The sequence below is a fragment of the Labeo rohita genome, chromosome 12 (genome assembly GCF_022985175.1).
Source record: "Labeo rohita strain BAU-BD-2019 chromosome 12, IGBB_LRoh.1.0, whole genome shotgun sequence".
NCBI lineage: Eukaryota > Metazoa > Chordata > Actinopteri > Cypriniformes > Cyprinidae > Labeo > Labeo rohita.
Window position 1 is genome coordinate 26,913,944 of NC_066880.1, and position 25,068 is coordinate 26,939,011.

At 34.5% G+C, this 25,068-nt stretch overlaps 2 protein-coding genes across 16 annotated transcripts in view; one reads left to right on the forward strand and one right to left on the reverse strand.

The window, feature by feature from the left end:
• mapta (microtubule-associated protein tau a) overlaps positions 1-10,127 on the forward strand; it is a 41,801-nt gene extending 31,674 nt beyond the window's left edge. For 8 of the 15 annotated variants that reach the window (XM_051123875.1, XM_051123862.1, XM_051123876.1 and 5 more), the window contains 10 exons: positions 100-134; positions 250-390; positions 2,396-2,471; positions 2,583-2,842; positions 3,013-3,105; positions 3,833-3,925; positions 4,602-4,694; positions 6,920-7,001; positions 7,123-7,229; positions 9,357-10,127. In XM_051123875.1, the coding sequence (XP_050979832.1) occupies positions 100-134; positions 250-390; positions 2,396-2,471; positions 2,583-2,842; positions 3,013-3,105; positions 3,833-3,925; positions 4,602-4,694; positions 6,920-7,001; positions 7,123-7,229; positions 9,357-9,554 (1,178 nt within the window). In that variant the 3' untranslated portion in view covers positions 9,555-10,127. Of the gene's footprint in view, positions 1-99; positions 135-249; positions 391-2,395; positions 2,472-2,582; positions 2,843-3,012; positions 3,106-3,439; positions 3,789-3,832; positions 3,926-4,601; positions 4,695-6,919; positions 7,002-7,122; positions 7,230-7,687; positions 7,833-9,356 lie in introns of those variants that run through there. The other 7 variants (XM_051123877.1, XM_051123866.1, XM_051123863.1 and 4 more) reach the window with 6 other exon arrangements.
• Positions 10,128-13,902: 3,775 nt separating this feature from the next.
• Positions 13,903-25,068, reverse strand: part of kansl1a (KAT8 regulatory NSL complex subunit 1a) — a 28,438-nt gene continuing 17,272 nt past the window's right edge. The window contains exons 5-14 of the mRNA XM_051123859.1: positions 22,695-22,830; positions 22,424-22,595; positions 21,232-21,420; positions 20,980-21,147; positions 19,940-20,070; positions 19,413-19,531; positions 17,436-17,493; positions 17,226-17,338; positions 16,887-17,145; positions 13,903-15,169 (exon numbers count right to left, since the gene is read on the reverse strand). Of these exons, the coding sequence (XP_050979816.1) occupies positions 15,017-15,169; positions 16,887-17,145; positions 17,226-17,338; positions 17,436-17,493; positions 19,413-19,531; positions 19,940-20,070; positions 20,980-21,147; positions 21,232-21,420; positions 22,424-22,595; positions 22,695-22,830 (1,498 nt within the window). The 3' untranslated portion in view covers positions 13,903-15,016. The remainder of the gene's footprint in view (positions 15,170-16,886; positions 17,146-17,225; positions 17,339-17,435; positions 17,494-19,412; positions 19,532-19,939; positions 20,071-20,979; positions 21,148-21,231; positions 21,421-22,423; positions 22,596-22,694; positions 22,831-25,068) is intronic.

Genomic DNA, 25,068 nt, shown 5'->3' on the forward strand with positions numbered 1-25,068 from the left:
GATTAGGCAGCTCGCTAGGTTTAGCAGCACATTTGTTCATATCCTATTTCTGATACACTGATTGTATTCATATTGGTGCATTTTTTTGATTCTTCACAGCTCAATCCAAGACCAATGGTGATGCTGAGAAGAGGGTGAGTGTGCTAATAGCTATTTTGCATCATCTTTTTGTTCTCTTCCACTTTCATCTTGCCTTTTATTTTGCTCCATGGAGTTTTCATCCACTACTGTTTTGCTCTTTACGTAAAGACCCCTAAAACCCCCAACAGTAAAGTCAGACCCTCCTCCCATAAAACACCTTCCTCTATCCCGAAAAAGACCTTGGCCTCCTCTAGTAGATCTCCATCAGTACCTGCCACCAGTTCTGGGCCCAAAGAATCCAGGGCAAGAGTGAGTACTGCTGCTGGTGTCGGACCCCGTGTCCTGCCGCTTCTGTGGAGAATGGTTTAATTGGCAGTCAAAGCAATGGCTGGTGTGATTAACAGCATCTTTATATCTCCTCCTACTAACTGAACAACATCTCATTCACACAGAGTTCTGTCTTTGTTGGTAGTTTTGATTTAGGATACAGAATCAACAATGACGAGTGAACATAGTCTGCATGATTTTAGAATATTTGCATTGCACAACTTCAGCTGCAGCTCTGTTAGTGTGCTTCCAGTGGATGGGTTCATAATTATTAAATGTGCTTTCAACAAACTGCTAATAGACCTATAATTAATTTTTCTCAGTTGTTTATGAATGCTTCTTCAAATCAGCATTTTTGTCCAAAAATGTCCAAGAGTGTGATAATAAAAATGTATCACTAGAAAATTGTAATTTTTGAACCAACATTTTAATTTGCTAACAATTGTCATTTCCACCACATACTTATGACACATTGTGCTGGAAATTACTTTTTTATTTGTTAAGGCAGATTTTATATCTTTTTCAGAGATTTTGCATAGTTTGAGAAAGTTACAGCTTGATTGTGACTCACAAATAATTTGTCACAAGTGATATTTATCTATTTCGTTATTTCAAGCTCTTGACATTTTTCGTCTTGGTAAACTAAATTTACACTGCCTGAAAATTGTTGGTCATGGTGGAAATTATGTCAGAACTGAGGGGATAATGTGCCTAAAAGTGGATAGAAATCATTTTTACACAATAAATAAATATATTTATTTAATATTTATTGTATTCTATTATTATAGTTTTTAAAATGTTATTAATATTTTTATGATGGATTTTCACAGACCTTGGTCAAGAGTACACTACCAGTCAAAAGTTTTTGAACAGTGAGATTTGTTTTTTTTTTTTTTTTAAAGAAGTCTCTTCTACTCATCAAGCCTGCATTGTACAGCAAAAACAGTAATATTGTGAAATATTTTTACTATTTAAAATAACTGCTTTTTTTATTTGAATATATTTTAAAATGTCATTTATTCCTGTGATCAAAGCTAAATTTTCAGCATCATTACTCCAGTCTTCAGTGTCACATGATCTTTCATAAATCATTTTAATATGCTGATTTGCTGTTCAAGAAACTTTTTTATTATTATTATTATCTATATTTAAAGCCTTTGAGTAAATGTTTTTTCAGGATTCTTTAGTGAATAGAAAGATCTAAAGATCAGCATTGTGTAAGATTATACAATACCATTCAAAAACTTGGAGTCAGTATAATCTTATTTTTTTTATTTATTTATTTTTAAATAGAAATTAATGCTTTTATTTAGCAAGTATGCTTTAAATTGATCAAAAGTGATGATAAAGACATTCATAATGTTACAGCAGATTTCTGCTTCAGATAAATACTGTTCTTCTGAACTTTCTATTCATCAATGAAACCTGAAAAAAAATCTACTCAGCTGTTTTCAACATAATTTATAATAATAAATGTTTAATTTAAAAACTAAAAAAAAAATTAGAATGATTTCTGAAGTATCATGTGACTAACAATGCTTAAAATCCAGCTTTGAAATTACAGGAATAAATTACATTTTAAAATATCTTCAATTAGAAAACAATTTTATTTAAAATAGTAAAAATATTTCAAATATACTGTTTATACTGTTTTTGCTGTACTTTGGATCAAATAAATGCAGGCTGGTGAGAAGAAGAGACTAAGAAACATTAAAAATCTTACTGTTCCAAAACTTTTGACTGGTAGTGTATAACAATAAAAAATAGTCATAAAAGACAAATGAAAAAAAATGAGTAAAAATGTAACAAAGAGTAAAAATTAGAAAAAAGTTAAAATGTATTTTTTTAAATAAAGCTTTTTTTGTAAACCAGCCCCTGTGACAGAGACTTGTATAGACTTTAGCATTTGTTTTATTATCTAGAATTTCATAGAATTTAATTATTAATGTATTTTTAATGCTTTCTCTCTATCCCTGTATATCTTTAGGCTCCTAGTAGCAGTAGACCTCATGCTGCCGGTACAAAGATTCCTGCCATGACTGCTGCTGCCAAAAATGGAAAAGGTAAGTAAGTTTTTAGAAATGACTGATCTGTTGTATCTTGTATACATTTTTGAGGAATGGAACATTTGACTAAGATTATTGCCATCTACATAACCCTATACTTTTTCCCAGACTCTCCTAAGACCCCAGAGACCAGCGGGCACAGCAGCCCTGGGACTCCCAAATCCCCTGCCAGCAAGGCTGCGGGTGGCAAGCCTCCAAGCGCAGGAAATGAAATCAAGAAGGTCGCAGTGATTCGCTCGACCCCTAAATCTCCGAAGAACCGCTCACCCACATCACTGTCGGCCGCTGCCCCCCTTCCCGATCTGAAGAACGTACGATCCAAAGTCGGCTCCACTGACAACTTGAAGCATCAGCCTGGAGGCGGCCGGGTAATTCATCTTGAGCTCACTTGAATGTTCTGTTTGCAGTTCAAAAATATCTACAATTGATTATAAAAAATCCCAAACACCTAAAAGGCAATTAGTTAAGTAATTTAATCTAAAATCAGTTGGATAAAATTAGTTTTTAAGTAGACTCTCCAATGTTCTTCCTTTCACAGGTACAAATTCTTGATCAGAAGGTGGATTTCAGTAATGTTCAGTCTAAGTGCGGCTCCAAATCCAACCTCAAGCATGTACCAGGAGGTGGAAATGTGAGTAACTCTGGTATAAATCCAACACATACATTTTATCGCTTTATTATTATTTATTATCACCAAACTATATTTGTCATCTCAACATTATCAGTAAACTGTCACAGTTTGCCAAATATTAGCTAAGAATTATACTGTACCATGAGAAATGACTAATATTTTATCTCTAGGTATTGTAATGGTTACGTTTCTAGTACACAATATCTAGTTATGCAAACAACCTTCCAAAGTCTATTTTGGGAAAGCACATCATAGTATGTCGTTATGCTTCATGAGAATCAGGGAACGTTTATCATTTTGTTCATGAAAACTTGCAAACGTTTGCTTTAAACAGGTGCAAATTTTTGATCAGAAGTTGGACTTTAGTAATGTCCCTTCTAAGTGTGGCTCCAAAGACAATATGAAACACGCACCCGGAGGTGGCAATGTAAGTTACGTCGGGGTAAAAAAAAGAAATCATCCAGACCCGGTTCACTCCTAAATTTACCATTACTCTTTCATTCCTTACTACTGCTAGATGGAAATCAAGACTAATCAAGCTCCCTGCCATTCCTTACTGACTTGAGATGTTCCTCAGATGTTCCTCATGAAGTTAAATATACTGTATAACTTCAGATCTTACAGTATAAGTAAAAAATGCTTTTTAGGTTCTATCAGAAGGTTTCTGATTTGGCTTCACCTAAAAAGGTAATTCTTCTTTTTTTCCTTGACTTCTGCACTCTTTCAGGTCAAAATTCTTGATCAGAAGGTGGACTTCAGTACTGTCCAGTCAAAGTGTGGCTCCAAAGACAATTTGAAACATGTACCGGGAGGTGGCAATGTGAGTAACTATGGGATGAACTCAACACCCTCTGTCTTGGTTCTTCCTGAAGTTATGACCATTTGTGGAAACCTTGTAAAAAAGTGAAAGCTGTCATTCAGTACAGTAGTTCTGTCTGTTACACACTCACCAACTTCTCACTTCTGGATTGATGATGAACTGTAAAAGAGGGTTTTTACAAATGTTGAGTCAGTTGTTCAACATCGAAACCTAATTCAAGAGTGTGTGGGAGACAACAAAGCTAGTGAAGTGCCATTCACATACTAATGGCTCTTTCTCAATGCCAGTTAATTGGAAAGATAACTCCTGCTCTTTCCAACTTGATTTTCCAGGTAAAAATACTGGATCAGAAGGTGGACTTTAGTAATGTCCAGTCAAAATGTGGCTCCAAAGACAATATCAAACACGTACCAGGAGGTGGCAATGTGAGTAACTATAGGTTGAACTCAACACCTTCAGTCTTGGTTCTTCCTGAAGTTATGACCATTTGTGGAAACCTTGGGATTAGCAATTTGGACACCCCGTTCCATCTTCCAAACACCTGCCCTTTCATGGTCTAAAAAGCCTTTCCTAATGATGAATTATGTTAGTTTCATCTGGTGGCTCTCTGGGTTCCTCTCTGAGCTAAAAAACACAAGATAACTCCTTCTCTTCATCAAAGTGTTCACTCTTTCAGGTTCAAATTCTCGATCAGAAGTTGGACTTAACTAACGTGCAGGCTAGATGTGGTTCCAAAGATAATCTCAAACATGTACCCGGAGGTGGAAAAGTGAGTAAACAGGGGCCCGTTTGTTGATGTTTAACCAAAAGAGGCTTTAACAGTAGGGATGCACTAATAGTACAATTCTAGCTGATACTAACAAGCCAATAATAATGCCCAATAAGCAATAAATTGCTTTTGTCTAAATGCATAAAATCAGCGCTTTTTTAAATGCAAAAGGTGAATTTTGGCATCACAACATCGTAATGTAACATATGAAACATGGATATTCTTTTTGAGATTTGTTAAAGATTAGATTTAACAGTGTTATTTATTAAAATATTAGTGTTTTTAAAGACTAAATCTAAATGTTATCATCTATTGCTCACTTAATATAAATGTAAAAATATGACTCAAATTGTAAATGCAAATGAGTATTCAGAATTAAATGGATATTGTAGTGATATTTTGTGCATCTCTGTTTTATATTAAATGCAGGGTAAATACTGGTTTCTTAGCTAGGACTAAATGATCACTCACCCTCTAAATCTAAGAAATGTGGGATTTTTTTTGGTGGTTTATTACTTTTTTTTGCCTCAGTCTTCATTTTTTGTTAGCTTTTCATATTTTCTTTTTACAAAACCTCCTAAAACTAGGGCTCTATGATTTCTGCAATGCAGAAAAAGCAGACAGACTCATGGAATCAGTCATAAAAATGGAATTTACAGTATAATGTCACGGAATTTGCAAAAATGTGAATTTTGATTTACCAGAAAAATTATTTACAACACAGCATTTCTGAAAAAATAAATAAATAATAATAATAATAATACATTTTTTAAATAAAATCAGTTAAGTAGAGATGCTTTTGATTATTAAACTTTAATGAAACCATTGAAATGGAATCCAAAAAATTAATGGAAAATCGAATTTGATAAAAATAGAATTTTTTTTTTTTTTTTTTTTTAAATGTATTTCATAGGGCCTTAAAAATGTAATTTTTGTTAAACCTTTAATAAATTGCAGTTAAATTGTGTACGTTTTATGATTTAAATTAATTACACATGCCTTTTGATTATTTTTTTTATTTATTTATCTATTAAAACAAACAAACAAACAAAAAAACTGAAATTGGTAAAATATAAAATGGATTTCATATGGTCCTATAAAACTGTAACATTAATTTATTGTGAATCTTTATATGTTTAAGCGTTGACTTTGATGCTGTCTTGTGGCATTGACTTTCAGAGCAATTACATTTTTACTCAAAACAGAAAGCTCCCATACTTCAGTTTGTCCATATAATTATAAGACTGATTTTGACTTTGACTTTGAAAGCCTGTTTCCTTACAAAGACAGATGACCAGACCGCCACTAAAATCCTAACCGTAATACCAACCAGCCTGTCATTAAGAACAGTCAGTACACTCGTTAAAAGTACCAGCGAATGGTCCATAGAGATCCTTATGCACTCAAGATGAGTCGCTCTCCTCTGCTGTTGAAGGACATCAGCTCTTTAGCACAGAGGGGTCTTGTTGTAACTCTCCGGTCAGCCGAGTGTTCTTTTGTGGTGAGCGGTTGGCTAGAGCAGAGAGCTGACCTCACCCTAAAGACACTGAGGCCTTTTTATACAGAAAAAAAACCCCAGCAGCTGTGGCTATGAGGTCACTGCTTCTATTTTTGGGAGCAGGGATGGTACACAATTGTACCGTTTTCATGTTGTATCCTCAATCTATAGTCTAAAGCGAAGAACAAACTTGTTTAGTTGACCGAAAACCACCGAAAATAATTAAAGGGTGGTTTATGATCCTCTGAGATTAGATTACATTGCTATAAATACAAATTGGTTTAAAAAGGATATTCTCAGAGATGACTAAACCACCAAGAGGGTGTTTTGCGTTCAAGGAACTGAGAAGTTTACTGACCAGTTGCACTTTTGCAACTGTCTGCCATTTTCTCAAGTTTTTTTGGTCAAACTTTAATTTGGGGACCAATTCTCAATATTAACTATTAACTCCTAATTAGCTGCTTATTAATAGTTAGTAAGGTAGTTAAGTTTAGGTATGGGGTAGGATTAAGGGATCTACTATATGCTTTGTCTTTGCGCTTAATCAGTACTAATAAACAGCCAATTTGCTATTAATATGCATGCTAATAAACAACTGGTTAAGTCTGAGAATTGGTCCCTAAACTAAAGTATTAGAGGTTTTTCTTTTTCTTGTGTAAATTTTAAACAGAATTGTATATAATTACCTGGAAGAATAATAAAAAATCTTGTTTTTTGTTCTGTAAAGGTCCAAATCCTCCACAAAAAGATTGACCTGAGCAACGTGCAGGCCAAGTGTGGATCGAAAGACAACATTCGCCACAAACCAGGTAATCCTGCACAATTTTGGATACCACAGCTCAAACCTTGGACTTGATTTACTTAGCGTTTTGAATGCATGCAAATTATTAATTTGGTTAAATCATGAGGAATTTCACCTGATTTTTCAAGGTGGAGGAAACATTGAGATCAGGTCTGAGAAGCTTGAATTCAAGGCTCAGTCAAAGGTCGGATCTATGGACAACATTAAACACGTACCTGGAGGAGGCAACAGGAGGGTAAGATGAAACGTTCTTCGCTGGTACTCCAATTATTCACTCTCCGCCCTGAAATGAAATAAGAACGTTTATAAATCCTTATCATTTTACAGCCAGATGCCTGTGTAAATCTGTCTCAGGTGCTCTCTGTGTTGAATCATTTGGTTCTTTAGATGATCAGGTTTAAATAAATCCCTTGAACTAATTTAAACTCTTTAAAATCTCATCTCATTTTCCTTTGTTTTGATTCCATGAGCTTCAGAATGCATTAGAAATGTCTCTGCTTATTAAACTGGATTTTAAAAAAAAATACAAGCATTACATACTTCATTTTTAATTTTAATAATTATTTATTTAAGTTTTGTGTTACCATCATTTTCCTTTTTGTTGAACCCATATCATTTTGTGTTTTTTTTTCTGTTTTGGTTGACCATGGTGTTCATTTCACCACCCATTGGCCACCCGGGGTGCGTTTCTAGAGAGAGAAGGGGAGAGGGGCAGATACGCCCCGAGATGAGGGCTTCCTCACCCCAGACCCCTCTGATACCCCCACCCTCTCATCTGCCAGTATGTCCCCAGAGCCCATCCTCCTCAGCAACCCCCAGATAAAGATTGAGGACTCCAGTAAGTATTCAAGGAGGGGGAGAGATCCACATCAAACTATCTAGCACATTACTGTCATATATTTTAAGACACTAGGGTAGTACTATTGTTTTAACTAATAGATAACACCATACTTTCCCCAGCTGATTAATCACATCATATAGATATAATAAATAATTAAAATAAATATATATAATATAAATAATTTTTAGATAAATTTTGAATTTAAAGATACTATAATTAAAATCTATAGATGAAGTGTAATGAAATGCATGCACTACAGGCAAAACCATTTTTTCATGCAATGGTCAATTTTGCGTGCTTAAATGTATGTATGCGTGAATGAATGAATGAATGTATGAGGAAATGAATAAATAAATGTAAGACGCTACAGGCAAAACCATTTTTTAATGCACTGGTCAATTTTGCATGCATAAATAAGTGCATATATGCATGCATGCATGAATGAATGAATGAATGAATGAATGAATACAAGACACTACAGGCAAAACCAATTTTTTCATGCACTGGCCAATTTTTCATTCATAAAAAAGTGCATGCATGCATGAATGAATGAATACAAGACACTACATGCAAAACCATTTTTTCATGTTTCAATTTTGGATGGATAAAAAAATGCATGTGTGAATGAATGAGTGGATAATTAAATAGGCACTACAGGCAAAATCATTTTTTCATTCACTGGTTAATTTTGCATGCATGCACGCATTAATTCATTAGGCACTACAGGCAAAACCATTTATGCATACATGCATAATTGTATGCATGAAAGAAAGAATGAATGAATGAACAAAATAAATAAATACATGCAAGACATTACAGGCAAAACCAATTTTGCGCTGGTGCACTGGTTATTTTTGCATGCATGCATGCATGCATAAATAATTTGATAAATCCATTTGCAAATAAGAAATGACTTAATTAATTAATGTGCAAATTGGTAGATGAATCAGTGATGAACAATGATATAATATTTCATATAACTAAATTAAAAATAAATTGCATATTGATTTGTAAGCTTGCACAAGCTTCTTGTGAAATGCATCTTGGGTGCCATCTTCTGGCACAGAGTGACAGGAAATCAATACAACAATAGCAACTGACAAAAATAATCACATTGTTAATTTTTTCAATATTTAATTTTTTTATTTATTATTTATTTATTATTATTATTATTTATTATTTTAATTTATTATTTTCTTAGGATTTTTTTGTCTGTTCTTTTGTCCTTTTTAACACCATCTTACACCTTTTCTTTGTTTGATATTTTGATAAACTATTTATCCATGGATCAATGGACCAAACTCATCTAGTATCATTAAGTATTAGAAACTCAAATACACCTAGGGGATTATGGAAATAGCACTGTTACATTAGATTTTCAGTCCAGAATTCAGTTTTAATCTCCATCCAAGAATCTCAGGTCTGCTCCGAGCCAACATAAACCAACACTGGATGCTTTCCATTTCACCTCAGAGGTTTCACTCGCGATCATTAGTTCATAGATATATTTCCCTTTTCCAGATTGAGTCGCACAAACTGATGTTCCGCGAGCAGGCCAAAGCGCGAACCGACCATGGCGCAGAAATCGTGTCTCTGGATGAGTCGCCACACGGCCTGAGCACCGTCTCCTCTTCTGGCAGCATCAACATGGCAGACCCTCCGCAGCTTTCCACCCTCGCTGACCAGGTGTCTGCATCGCTGGCCAAGCAGGGCTTGTGATTGGACCATACCGCCACCAAACCACGCCCCCCTCCCATTCTCTTCCACATACCTGATGGTATTCTAACCTCTCTCTGAAAGTCATTTTGTGGCCCAGAAAACAACGCCAAGTAACTTTTGGCAATCACTGTTCGATTTTGTAATACTTAAGATTTGTTACAGGCCAACGAAGCTGTTTGAACTGTGAATCATGTATGAATTTGCCTCGTCCTTTGCGTTAAGGCAGTGTCCACAGTGGGAATTTAACAATTGGAAATTTCCTCCAACTGCCCTCCCTTGACTATATTTAGTAGCAAAAAATGACATTCATGTATTTGTATGGCTTTTGTTGACCATTATATATTTCCTTAGGCATGCCATTTTTTGGTTACTACTGGATTTAGGACAGTTCATACAGAACCCATTTTCAGAGAGGATTGTTCTCATTTTTAAATCAGGTTAAATTTAGATCGAGATTATGAATAAGTCGCTTAGCAGTGCTTAAAATGAAAATTAGAGCATCGTATCTTGACTTTGAGAAAGAAAGAAACGGTCCGTCTTTGAAATGATTTACAAGGCTTATGTGAAGAAAAACAGGTGTGTAACAGCTTGTGTCAAAAGCTGAAAGCTCTTTAGTTCTTGTGCTGTTGATCAGAGATTACACGTCTAAAATGACCATGAGATTCAGAGTGCTTCATAAGGAAACGTCTCTTGCAGTATTATTCTGTGGGTGAATATGGGATGTTTATGATATGAAAACACTTTTTTTGTGTGCCTACTGGCAGTCTTAAATGATTGATTTGAAAATGCCTCTCCTGTTTTTTGTTTGCTTGTCCTTGGCAACTAACCGAACATTTAACATTCGTTTAAATTTTTTAACGTAAGCGTAAAACAAAAATTGTAGCTACCTGTTTTATTGGTAACACTTTACAATGAAGTTTTATTTGTTAGCACGAGTTAATGCATTGAAATAACAGTGAACAATACTTTTACAGCATTTATTAATCTCGATAAATGTTCATTTCTACATACACAAATGCATTTTAACATTTATTTACTAACAGTAGATAATACAGTAGTAAATATACCAACCTAGATTAAAAATTGCTGTAAAAAATGGCTCTTTTTGTTAAAGTTAAAATGCATTGACTAACGTTGTTGTAAAGTGTTTTAAAACTTGTTTTATTAATGACAGGTTGCATGTGAGATATCTTTTAGAAAAACAACCTATGCACCTGTAAACTTTCTCCATAATACTGCCAACAGTTCCTCGCATTTCTCGCTATGACTTTCAGCTCAAGCTGAGAAAAAATTCATAAGGTTAATTGCCAAACTCTCAATTCTTCAGGCACACACTGTATTATAAATTTGCCCACTACGTTTACAATATCAAGAGTATTGTATTCTTCACGAAAAGTATCACTGGAGCACAAGCATGCTGACTGCATCGTCTGCTACCACTTTCTAGCTGTAAAACCTTAAGTCAAGGTATTCTATTTGACTGAATGATGATGTAATGACCTCAGCCAATCATATGGCTTCAGTTCTCTCCCCTGCACTGCACTATCGCAGAATGTTTAATGAGCTTCAAACCACTCCACACTATCTTTGCTCCTTGCATGCATTTCATGTAAGCAGCGTTGCCTCTTACACGCCTACTTGCGTATATCCCATACTCGCTGACGTGCTTATTAGGAATCTATGTAGATAGTAGTGGAAAAAGAGCACTACTCGGACGGCACCCCCTGTTTCTTTGTGTTGGAGATGGAGCCGTGTAACTACCATTAGATATTTAATGTATGTTTATTGTATGTTTATGACTGTATGTTTATATAAGGACTTGAAGAGACTTCAAAAAAAAAGAAAAAAGAAAAAAAAGCAGAGAAGTTCAGAAACCATGCCTGCAACATTTTAATATGCATGCTGAGTTTTTACATGGATTGGCAACATGTTTCTGAACGTTTTCTGACTAGAAAAGCTTGGATATGGGATAAGCTGTTTGTTACGGTTGTGATGTTGTGTTGAGGGGGGGAGGTGAGTGCTTAGCGGACGGGAAGAGGGAAAGAAAGTCAGTCGGTCCTTTGGTTTAAATGTCTCACTCTATAGCACACCTGCGACATGGTTCTAGGTGCAGTTTTGCCATCCTGTTGTCATTGACTCCATACACCATTTTTGCAGTTGTAAATTTTAGCTTGGGAACTGTGGTTGTCAATATTGTTTGTGTGTTTTATTAATAACTGGTTTACAATGATTCTTGTTGATGTACATGTGAATTTGGAAATAAAGGATATTAAGCAAATGTCCTGATGCTTTTGTTTTCATACTTCAGAAGAAAGAACTGACTTAAAGGGACAGCTTCAACATGGAAGCCCGTAAAAAAAAGTAATTTTTATCTCACAATTCAGATTTTTTTTCTCACAAAACTAGCAACTGCAAAAATCTTTCAGAACTGCGTGATACAAACTCGCAATTCGTACTTTTTTTTTTCCCCCAAAATTGTGATAAAAACTTGCAATTGTGAGTTATAAAGTCAGAATTGAGATATAAACTCACAAATCTGTCTTTTTCTCAGAATTGCATGATATAAACTTGCAACTGCGAGGAAATAAAATCGAAATCCTGAGAAGTGAAGTCAGAATTGTGCGTCAAAACTCACAATTCTGACTTTTTTTTCCAGAATTGCGAGTTTATATCTCACAATTATGACTTTACAACACGCTATTGCGAGATAAGTCAGAATTGTGAGATATAAACTCTTAATTCTGAGATCTTGATCTTTTTGAGAGAAAAAAATCTGAATTGCATGGGGAAAAAAAATCAAAATTGTGAGATACAAACTTGCATTTGCGAGAAAAACCTCGCAATTTTGACTATTTCTTGCAATTGTGAGTTTATATCACTCAATTCTAAGGAAAAAAAGTCAGAATTGTGAGTTTATATCTTGCAATCCTGACTTTGTAACTCGCAATTGTGAGTTTAAATCACTCAATTCTGAGAAAAAAAAAAGTAACATGAAAAGACATCTTCAACATAAAATCAAAACTGACCCAGTTTACGTTCTTAATACATATTTTTGGTCTCACTGTGTTAATCATTTAATATCCAAAAAAAGTAGTTTATATCTCGCAATTCTGACTTAATAACTCGCGAGTTTATGTCGCAATTCTAAAAAAACAAAGTCAGAAATGCAAGATGTGTTTATCATTTATAAATGCAGGCCAAAAATAGACATTATTTTAGGCCAGGAGACCCAGACAGCTGCACTGGGGAGCTGGGGGGTCTATGTAAGACTTATAATTATTATTATAGATTTATATATTATTACAAACCTTTGTGGTGAGAAAAAACATAAATCTGTCCTTTTCAGTGTACACATTTATAGATAAAAGCGTTTTTTCCACAATCCATTATTAAAGTATAAAATACCTAAAATAAGTAAACATAAATGTAAATACATTTCATTGTATGTATTTATTTATTTTTGTCCCAACTAAGATTAACTAATTTACTTTTTCCCTAACATACAAAGACAAATAGGAGCATATTATTTAGTAAAGATGTGTAATTTAATGTAATGTACTACAATGTGTAATTTAAAATATATAACTTTTTTCTAATACAGTATATACCGGCATTTTAGATTTTTGAAACAGTGTTATCATATTTAGGGCTTTAAATGCTTCCAACACTTTAAACCCTGATGGGTTCTGATTGGCTGATGGATGTCATGATTTATCACTCGTCAACTTGGAAAAAGAAGTACTCAGCGTGTTTTCAGCGACTTCGTTCCTCTGTTTCATTATCATTGTAATTTTGAAGTGGACATTCCTATTCTCATAGAATTAGAATAATTAAATCTTTATCCACATTTTTTTCCCGTAAGAGTGGGCGCAGCCATTTGTAAATTTTATAGGTCTGGCTTCCGGTCTCATCCGTGTCCAGCTATTTTTAGCAGTACAATTTTATTATTATTAATTTTATCTTTCCCTATAGTGTAACTGAACCGGAAGTCTCACCCATAGGTGTGAATAAATCTGTGGTCTACCATAATTATTTGCAAGCATTCAGGTTGTTACCTCTTAATGATCTTATTAACTTCTGATGGATAAAACCAAGTCCTACCATTTTCGTAATCCCTAAATATATGATTTCTCTCACGTCTGCACCAGATGTGTCAAAACTACTGTTAAAAAATCCATTTCCACTGTTGTCAAGAGCAGCACAAGCACGGACAAGGCATCTACAAGGCATCTGGTGTAGTAGAGGTGTCGGAAACATCACTTTACAGGACAAAATGTGGTTGGTTGTCTCATGCTAAGTGTCATGTTGACAGCGTTACAGCACGCAGTGATGAGACGAACAATCTGAATGGAGTTTGATTCGTTTTAATGGTACTATTTACAAAAGGGTGTTTTTGTTTTTTGTTTTTTTCTGCAAATGATTTAACATCTGAAACAGTCTGAATTACAATGAAACCTGTCTCAAACAGCTATGAAGAGAAAGACACATCAAAGAAATAAAAAAAGACAGTGATTGTATGAAAAAGAAAAAGGACAGGGCCACAACAATAATGTTGAGTTGCATAGCAAGTAGATTCTCAAAGGGGCGACAGTGCCGAATAAGACGACTAATATGGGGTCACACCGACAAAGTGAAGGAAAAACAGACGCCTTGTTAACACGAGTTTCCATACAACTGCATAACCTGAGAAGGGCAGGTCTGTGTGAAACATCTGGCTCCTTGAAGAAGGAATACAAAGTACAATCTCAACAGATGACGTAGAAAGAGCCTGGAACACGTAAGGGGCAAAGTGTGAGAGCTAAACTAATGTGCACTAAAGGCTTCGTTTTGCAATTTCTCAGACAACATTGTGATACATGATGCCATGGACGTTAGCATATGCTGGTGGGAAATTATTAAAAAGAAAGAGAAAAAGTTAGGGTTGAGGAAGAGAGCAAGATATTGACGCCCTGTGAAGTGCTTTTTTAACTGAGAAGATCGTCTCTGCTTGGTACAAGACCATCAACCGAGAATAACGCGGACAAGCATTTTTGTCAGGTTTTGGTTTGTCACTTCACAACACAAGCATACATATATAAGTCAGCAGAGAGGCACCCTTTGGTCAAGCCCTCTTAAGTCTGCTACACAGTGCACTACATAGTGTTCACCTGACAGGTTAGAATACCACACTAAGTCCCAATGATATATTTAGCTGACTATGAAAACATTTATGGAAACAACTTTCATACATCTCGTTTACATTTTTCTTCTGAGAAAAGAGTTTTAGAAGACAGGTTTAGCTTTCTATGTTCGGTAATATTCACTAAAAACTGTGAAAATAATTGGCTGATGTTTGAATATCAAACAACAGAAGTCCCGACAGATTTTTTCGTTTCGTTTTGATTAGTATGAGTTTTTTTTCTCAATTAATGCCATAGGAGGTGTGGTTTTCAGGTCGTTCCCGTTAGTTAATCAGTTTGACGTCACGGCGAGGAAACGTCGCTCTCTGACTCCGCCCTGCAGTGGGCGTCGGCTCCGAGGCCTGTGGGAAAGCTCAGTTGACTCTTGTCCGTCTCGGGCTCCACTATCGGGTCCTCGGGTAAAGGAAAACTCCTGGGTTCCCAGGGCTGGACCGTCTGCCAGGAAAACATACAGCGTGTTAAGAGAAGCAGTTGCAGTAAAGAAATTAAATTTTGTTTCTGTACATATTTTTCCCATTTATTTTCTCCATAGGCATTTAAAAAACAAAACGCATTGAAGCGTCCAGTTTCTAAACAAATACTAAATATAAATATCATAATATAAAATATAAAAATACTGCTGTTCAGTGATTTTGGGGCAAGTTCATTTTTTATTTTTTTAAGAAATTAATACATTTACATTGTTATAATAAAATTAAAATTCAAATAAATGCTGCTCTTTTGAACTTCCAGAATCCTGAAAAAAGTCCATTTCCACAAAAATATTAAGCAGTGCAAACTATCAATGTTGATAAAAACTTATATTATTAAATTAATAAATAATTCAGCACCGACAATAATTGAGCAGCAAATCTGAGAAATCATATTAGAATGATCTCTGAAGGATCATGTGACACTGATAAACGGAATAATGATGCTGAACATTCAGCTTTAGTTTCACAAAAATATATTACATTTATTTTAAAAGTCATTTTAAATTGTAATATTTGCACTGCCGTTCAAAAGAGTTTAATGTTTTTTAAACAAGTCTCTTATGCACAAAGTTACATTTATTTGATCAAAAACAAATACAGAAAAAAGTAGTATTATGAAATATTATTGCAATTTAAAATAACAGTTTTCTATTTTAATATACTTCAAAATATAATTTATTTCTGTGATGCAAAGCTGAATTTTAATCAGCCATTACTCTAAGTCATTAGTGTCACATGATCCTTCAGAAATTGTTCTAGAATATTGGAATCAGTTGTGCTGCTTAATATTTTTTGGAACCTGTGATACTTTTTCATGATTTTTTGATGAATAATTTAAAAAGAACAGCATTTATTCAAAATAAAACTCTTTTAGATTTTTAAAAAGTTTTTAATATCACTTTTTATCAATTTAACACGTCATTGCTAAATAAAAGTATTCATTTTTTTCAAAGAAAGACACCGAAAAAACTCACTGAGCCCAAAATTTAAACGGTAGTTTATACTGTTAGAAAATATTTCTATTTTAAATATATGCTGGTTTTTTTTTTTTTAATCACAGGTTCCACAAAAAAAAAACAAAAAAAACAAACAATATTAAGCAGCACAAATGTTTTCAACATTGATAGTAAATCAGCATATTAGAATGATTTCTGAAGGATCATGTGACACTGAAGACTAGAGTAATGACCAAAGAAAATTCAGCTTAGCATCACAGAAATAATTATATTTTTAAAATGTATTAAAACAGAAAACCATTATTTTGAATTACAATACTATTTCACAATATTGCTGTTTTTTCTGTGTTTTTAATCAAACAAATGCAGCCTTGATTTTTATTTTTTATTTATTTATTTATTTTTTGGTTTGTTTTTTGTTTTTTTTATTATTGTAATATTTTTTACTGAAAGCTAAAAGTGCATTTTTCAGACCCACTATTAAATGTAAGCTGAAGGTAAAAATTTTAACTTCACTGATTACGCTGCGACAGTGGCAATGAGACAAACCACTTTTCCCAAAATACTAGAGCTTACAAAAGAATAATTTGCTTTCATTTTAGATTGCTCTTTAGAAAGAATGTAACACAAAACTTTTTTTTTTTTTTCTTCCAAAATTTCTTCTATGGAGAAAATGAATAGGATGATGATCATGAAAATGGCATGATATTATGCGTTTGTTACCATCTCCTCAAAGGTGCAGTCTGATGTGGAGCCACACGTGTCTTCGCTGTACAGCAGTCTGTGTGCGTCTCTGGTGTAAGGTGTGTGTGCGTCACGGGAGCACGGCGTGTCGGGGCTGGGTGGGCTCAGGGGTGACGGCACCGGCCCGTAGTCCTGCAGGACGTGGAAGTGACTTGCATCTGGCGATGAGGGCTGAGGTGTCGAAGGGTTCGTTCCCACTATCGACGGTGTCGTTCGCCCGTCCAAGGATTTGTAGGACCTGAGAAACGACACGGTTAAGTATAAACTCACAAAACAGGAAAAAATGTCATCTGGTATAGACGCAGGGCAGGGCAGTACCTGCTGCCTCTCCTCTTGGCGGGGGCGAGAGCCGTCCATCGCCAACGAGAACGCTCCTGATCCTCTAACGGCTGGTGGAGTTTAGTGAAAGTAGCATCTGAAAGATCCTCCACCTACACAGATCAACCATTAGGTCACGTTACTAATAAGCATCAACGAGAGGTTGAATTGGAATACATGTGAAATGACTGGAGGAAAATCATGTTATACCGGAATGTTATTGTCTTCCTCTGCCAGTGGTTTGGCTAAGACGTCCACTTCCCTCCATCTGAACAACAGAGAAATAAGTGTGAAATGGAATAGTTTATTAAACCTTCAGGCAAAATCTAAGTTTGTATGTGTGTTTTTAGTTAAGTATCATATTTGATGCATCAGGATTTTATTGACCCATATAGTATGATATAGTGAGAATATGGATTCGAGAAGGAAAACAGCTATTTAAAAAAAAAAAAAAAATTAAAAGATTGGGACACCTATTCATATTTATATGGCCAAAAAATAACATTTTTATGGCCTGTAATGTAAATCAATGAGATCTTTACAAGTGTAACTATGGAAGCCCGTTTCCGCCACTGAATAAAAAAAAAAAAAAAAAAAAGGTTATTGTGACTTTTTATCTTACAATTCTGACTTTATTTCTCACTCAAATTTGAGTTTATATCAATCAACTCTGAAAAAAAAGAGTTTGTATCACAATTCTATGAAAAAAAGTCATAACTGTGGATAAAAACTCAATTGTGAGTTTGTATCTCACAGTTCTGACTTTTTTTCTATTGCAATTGTGACTCTTTTTCTTCGAACTGAGATTTAACTCGCAATTGCGAGTTATCAAGTCCAATTTTGAGGGGGAAAAGACTGATATGTTCTCAGAATTACGGGTTTATATCTCACAATTCTAACTTAACTTGCAATTGCATGTTATAAAGTCAGAATTGCGAGATATAAACTCAATTCTGAGGAAAAAAAAGTCACAATTGCAAGATATAAAATCTCAGTTCTGAGACGTCACTTTATAATAAAGCTGACTTTGTTTGTCAGATTTGTGAGTTTATATCTTGCAATTCTGAGAAAAAGTCAATTACGAGATATAAACTAGCATTTCTGAGAAAAAAAAAAGTTTGCAATTGCGAAAAAAACATTTGCGAGTTTGTATCTTGCAATTCTGACTTTATATCACTATTGTGAGATATAAACTCAATTTATCTCACAAAAAAAATAAAAAAAGTCAGAATTGTGAGTTTATATCTCGCAGTTCTGAATTTATTTCTCAGAATTGCGAGGCTGTCTCTCAATTCTGATCTTACAAACTCACAATTGTGAGTTTATATAACAATTCTGAGAAAAAACGTTAGATTTGCGAGTTTATATCTCACAGTTCTGACTTTATAACTCACAGTTGTGAGTTTATATAACGATTCTGAGAAAAAAAGTTAGATTTGCGAGTTTATATCTCACAATTCTGACTTTATAACTCACAATTGTGAGTTTGTATCATGCAACTCTGACTTCATTTCTCAGAATTGCGAGTTTATATCTCAATTCTGAAAAACAAAGTCAGAATTGTGAGATAAGAAGTCACAATTACCTATATTTTTTATTTAGTGGTGGAAACAGGCTTCCATATATAACAGATTACTTCCATAAAATCATAAAAATCAGTTGCCACTCTATATCTACCAATAATATATAAGATAAGATTATTTTAATGCTTAGTTTAATGATCAAAGCTCTGTTTTTATCGTTGGGGGCGAAACATATAATTTAAGACAATACAATGATACTTGAGAGATGAGCAAATAAACGTTCCTCAAAGGCCTGATGCAACATATTTCATATTTATATTTTAGAGAGAATGTATGAATATTCAAGTTAACCCAAGGTACTTCAGTCCAGTAAGCTTTTATCTTGAAATATTACTCGCAATATTAAAGTTATTCTTACATTTACTTCATAAAAATCATTTCACAGCAGAAAGGATGTTGTTACAATTATATTAAAAGGGTTTTTGCTTACTAAAAAAAGTCTAAACTATCAGTCGGATGACAGAAGGCATGTAGTAGATTGTGTACGAGTTTTTCATTTATAGGCCTTATAAATTTGCATATCAAATATGAAACAGTCAGCTTTTATAGAGTTCAATGAATGAACGATGAATTAAGAGGCACTGGGAGTGACTTGGAGACACACCTGGGTGTGAGAATTTCCTTGTACTGAAGTTTCTCCACTCTGGTGGTGGCGGCCACTGACATTGGAATGACGATGTTGTTGATATCAAACGGACTCTCGCCTCTTCTTCTCCGAATGGGCTGCATAAAACAAAAATACAAGTCACGTATGAAAAGTGAACACAAGCTCTGTTAAAAACCTAGCACTAGTGCCATATTCTGACTTCGAATGTACAGTCCTGACATTTGTTTAATTTTAACATTTAACAATCAACATTAGGCCATATCATGATTTCTATTTTCCATCCCCAAATGTAAGCTCTCTGTTTATGACCTTATATTTGACAACTGAATTTAAGAATTAAGACTTACTTAAGATTTTTTTTTTTTTGCAAATATTAGACAGTATAGGAAGGAATGTGGAGGGGAAGGGGGATATGACTGTCCCAAAAGCTGGATTCAAACTCAATTAGCTCAAAGTTCAACTGCCACATGTCAGAGCGCTTTTGGCTCAGACCAAATCTATTGTAAAGAAACTAATGAACGTACCACGCTGTTTCCCAGAGGAGTGCTGCTCTCAACAGGAAGGGAAAGCTGTCTGGTCAAGGGACTGGTGTTGGAGGAGTGAATGCTGGACAGAGACGGACATGGACTGCCTGCATCCATCATCACTTTTGGAGCTACAGAAAAAAAGGAAAAATTACAAAAAATTGTAGAAATGAAAAAACTACGGCCACAAAACATTGTGCTGGTCTCACTGAGCCATTTGGAAAGTCTAAGTTCAAAAATGAACTCTTTCATTAAGAGTAAAGGAGAATTTGATATCCAGGGGCATTTTTTTACATTTGTGAGGGCAATTTTACATTTACATTATTAAATGTATCTTTTGTCTTTTGTAGTAAAATACTTAATTTAAACCTATAAATTCAGTCTGTCAGAATACCAATAAACTGCTATTAACAAGAGACATTTTTACACTGCTAGGCGGCACAACAGCTGCATCTGACATGGCATAAAGGTATGAGATTAATGTAATTTTAAAAGCCTAAATAAAGTACATAAAGTTCAAAAACAGCAACTCATTATAGGGTAGGCCTGCAATATTATGACAAAAATAATTACTGGAGATTACTGCCCTTTATATTGTCATGACGTTTATTAAAGTTGATTAATAGATTACATAAAAAATACAAAAAACTGTTTTTACTGGATTTCTTTCTTCACTGGTGACTAATCTAAATGCTTTTGATTGCTCACTCATGCACTCAAAAGTGCATCTGTGATTGGTTACAATGCTCATAATCAACACTTTATTTTCGCATTTTACTTCAGCCATGACAGTCATAACTGTTTTAGTTTAATAGTGCATGGGCATTATTTAACCCAGTATTTTGAATTAATTTGGGTGTCTTTTTTTACCCCAAGCCTACATTAATATCTGCCCATGGGTGCTCCACATTCTACATTTACAGCTGCATGCATTTTATGCTGTTAGTAACTACATAGCTGAAATAAACAAAAGCATTCATTAAAGCGCACCATTTAAGATGTATTTAGGGTCATGCATATATGAAATTCAGTGCACTCACAGTCTGCTCTGTCCAGTGAATGCTCCCTGACCCTCTTCCTACTATGACTCCGGTCCAGCACGCGATCCGGCCGGCAGGGTGTGAGCATGTCCGGCTTTGGGACACATGAGACGTTGTCCACCTGCTGCCTGTGCAGCCTCTCTGCCCTGCTCTTGTGACGGGCCAACCCTGACAGAGAAAGAATTAAAAATGAATGACTTTGGTCACTGTGACACAGTCAGTGGCTGTGAGTATAAATCTGTGTGTACTTACGGACTGCAGCCGCATGCGAGTTTGACAGTCTGAATTTATGTTTAGAGAGGAAGGAGGAGGAGGAAGATGATGGTGTGATGGAGAGCTTGCGTTTGAGAGAGATCTTTTTGACCGGTTTGATACGGTCAAAGGGACGAGTCTGCCAATGAGATCTCAACACCTTCTGCAATTGTAAGCTGAGGGCCACATCTGAAAAAAAACAACCAGAGGGAAAAAAAGAGAAAAAATTAGAGCGAATCATTACAATAATGAATTCTAACAAATCTAAGAATGGAACAACTATTTCTTAAACTGAACTGAATGCTGAACTGAATCTCTTTGTGGTTTGGCTCTTTATAAATATATTTACACTACCAGTCAAAAGTAAGATTTTTAATGTCTTTTAAAGACGTCTCTTCTGCTCACCAAGCCTGAATTTATTTGATCCAAAGTACAACAAAAACAGTAAAAATTTGAAACATTTTGACTATTTAAAATAACTACTTTCTATTTCAATATATTTTAAAGTGTAATTTACTCCTGTGATCAAAGATACATTTTTAGCATCATTCAGTCTTCAGTGTCACATGATCCTTCAAAAATCATTCTAATATGCTGATTTGCTGTTCAGGATTCTTTTATGAATAAAAAGATTAGCATTTATCTGAAATGAAAAGCTTTCGTAACATTATACACTGTATCATGGAGGGGGGGGGTTATAGAAATTAATACTTTTTCATTTAGCAAGGATGCTTTAAATTGATGACAAAGACATTGATGATGTTATTAAAGATTTCAATTTCAGATAAATGCTGTTCCTCTGAACTTTCTATTCATCAAAGAAACCTAAAAAAAAAAATTTACTCAGCTGTTTTCAACATAAATGTTTTTTTGAGCAGCAAATCAGTATATTAGAATGATTTCTGAAGGATCGTGTGATTGGAGTAATGATGCTAAAAATTCACTTTGAAATCACAGGAATAAATCACGTTTTAAAACATGTTCAAATAGAAAATAGTTATTTTAAATAGTAAAAATATTTCAAAATTTCACTGTTTTTGCTGCACTTGGAATCAAATAAATGCAGGCTTGGTGAGCAGAAGAGACTTCTTCACAAATTTAAAAAAATCTTACTGTTCAAAAACTGGTATTGTGTAAATACATGAAATAACTGTTGGTTCTAATTGCATCTGACTGTGCATGTGCATCTCACCCGATTGCATGGACAGAACAGGGTGGATGCTGCGGTCATGATGTGCGACTCTCTCCACCAGAGGGCGATCATACTGTACGCCTGGTTTACAGAGGGGAGGAGCACTGCCACACATGACACACGAGCCGTTGACCTCACATACGCGTGGAGGTGAGAAAGACACTCTCTGAACCTGATAAAAGAAGGAAACTCACTTTAGATATACTTCAAAATGAGCAATAAATGTGCTCCTGGATTATTGATACATTCAAGAGAGTTTACACAAACGCACCTTGCTGTTGAGATTGTGGACCGTGTTCGGGTGGATAAGACGTCGTCTCCTGCAGGTCAGCAGCGGGCGTGTTCGTGCAGACGTACAGCTGCTGTCCAAACTCGACGGGCACGTGTCGGACACTTCTGCCACGCTACTGTAAAAAGAAAAAGTGTACAATCCAGTTCTTACCAAGTTAATGGATAATATGATTCAATGGTAATACAAGTCCCCACTGCATTCACCCTGTCTGAATTCATTTGTGAGCCTGGACCACAAAACCAGTCTTAAGGATCCATTTTTTGAAATTGAGAGTTACACATGATGAAAACTGAATATATAAGTTTTCCATTGATGTATTTTTGTTAGGATATTTGGCTGAGATACAACTATTTGAAAATCTAAAATTTAAAAAAAAAAAAAAAAAAAAAAAAAATGTCAAAATATTGAGAATATCACCTTTAAAGTTTTCCAAATGAAGTTCTTCACAATGTATATTGTTTTGATATATTATGGTAGAAAATTTACGAAATATCTTAATGGAGCATGAGCTTAATATCCTAATGATTTTTATCATAAAAGAAAATTTGATTATTTTGACCCACACAGTGTTTTTGGCTATTGCTACACATATACACGTGCTACAAAAATTGGTTTTGTGGTCCAGGGTCACATTTTGCAATAATGGCTGTTTTTTATACTTCACTAATGAGGTTTAATGGGGGAAGTCACGTAAAAGAAGGTAATGCCTCCATCGCGATATGATTGGATATGACGGCTGTGACTGGTTCATGTGATGAATCCCGCCGCGTGTTTGTGCGTGTTCCGCATTCGCAAATCAATCTGAATGAACAATTTAATACAATATAATGGCCTTAATGGGAAGATGCATTTAAAAAGCAAGTAAAAACTCATAGATTTAGATATAACCACTTTGATATGTCAAAATAACACTTAAAATGGCATGAAAGCATGTTCTGTGGGAGCTTTTAGTGAGTAATCAGTTGATGAAATTTAAAGTAAATCTCTCAGTCTGTGACCTGTATTTACCGAGCTTTGATGACTGATCATCCGAAAAATTAAAAAATAGTTGTACTATTAATAGTGAACTATTCTTTTAGTTAAAGTTAACTAAAAGAATAGCTAAACATGAGTTCACAAATAAAATATACTGTTTAAATTGTTACTGCCTTGAGTAATTATTTTGGAATAAATGTAAAATGCTTAAAAACACTAAGATGATAGGATTAATACTTGGCTTTAATAAATGGAATACTGATTACATTATTAATGTAAAAATCTAAATTAGAATATTTTTTTTCTGATAGTGTACAGTAACAGGGCTCTACAGTGCAACGACTTCAGTCACATTTGCTGATGAAAACTACTGCGTGCGACTGTGTAAAAATATTTAGGAGCACCAGTGCGATTGACCCGATCAGAACATTTGTGTTTGCGCTGAGGGGAGCTTCAAAAGTTTCTACATGTTTTTGCAACGTTGAGTAATGTACCACAGAGATATCTCATGAATCCTTTCATAAACAGTGTAGATATAGTGTAAATAAGAGATTGATTGTGCAGTGTAGAGAGCTTTGTTGATTATGATGAAACTTTGAGATTGTGATGAACTAAGATGAGTCACATCTTTTAATGATTTTTAAGGGAGTGTGTAAATGATTTAATACAACAGTTAAATAAACGAGAAGTTAACTTACATTGTCTGACTATAACACTATTGCCTGATTTTGCTCTATTTCGTCGTCAAAAATAGATGTGCAGCGGCTCATCTCCATTCAAACACAGCATTGTTTCGTTCATGAATGAACGTGCATTTTTAAACAAATCTAGTGAGTCAATGATTCAATTTCTGATTCATAAAGACAGTCACTTGCTTTATTCCTGAATGAATCAGCCGTTTGAACGAATCAAATGAATGAATGATTCAGTTAAATCAGCGACTTGCCGCCACCTACCGGCAGTTTTAGTTTAATTTTTAAAGTATCTTTTCAGTTATTTAAATCATTTAATATTTCTATATTCAAAATTTTATATTTAAATCATTAATGCCAACATGAATTTATGAATTTGATTGCACTCATGCCACCTCTGAGCCTCATTAAACACTATTCTTATTAAACTTATTCTTATTCTACTTGTTCTTATTCTGTTGCTTTAATTAGAAATTTTAAAAAGCATTTAAAATATAATTTTAAAAAAATCTGACATAAAAGATGACATACTTTTAATAAAGTTAGAAAAATGCCACTGCAAAAATAAAAACAAAATTTCCCTGTAAATCACTTTAAGGAGTCAAATATCACCTCGTAATGGAAAGGTTAATTTTTGATCAGAGTTTTTGATTATTGATTAGAAGGTGTTCCTAAAAGTCCTTCTA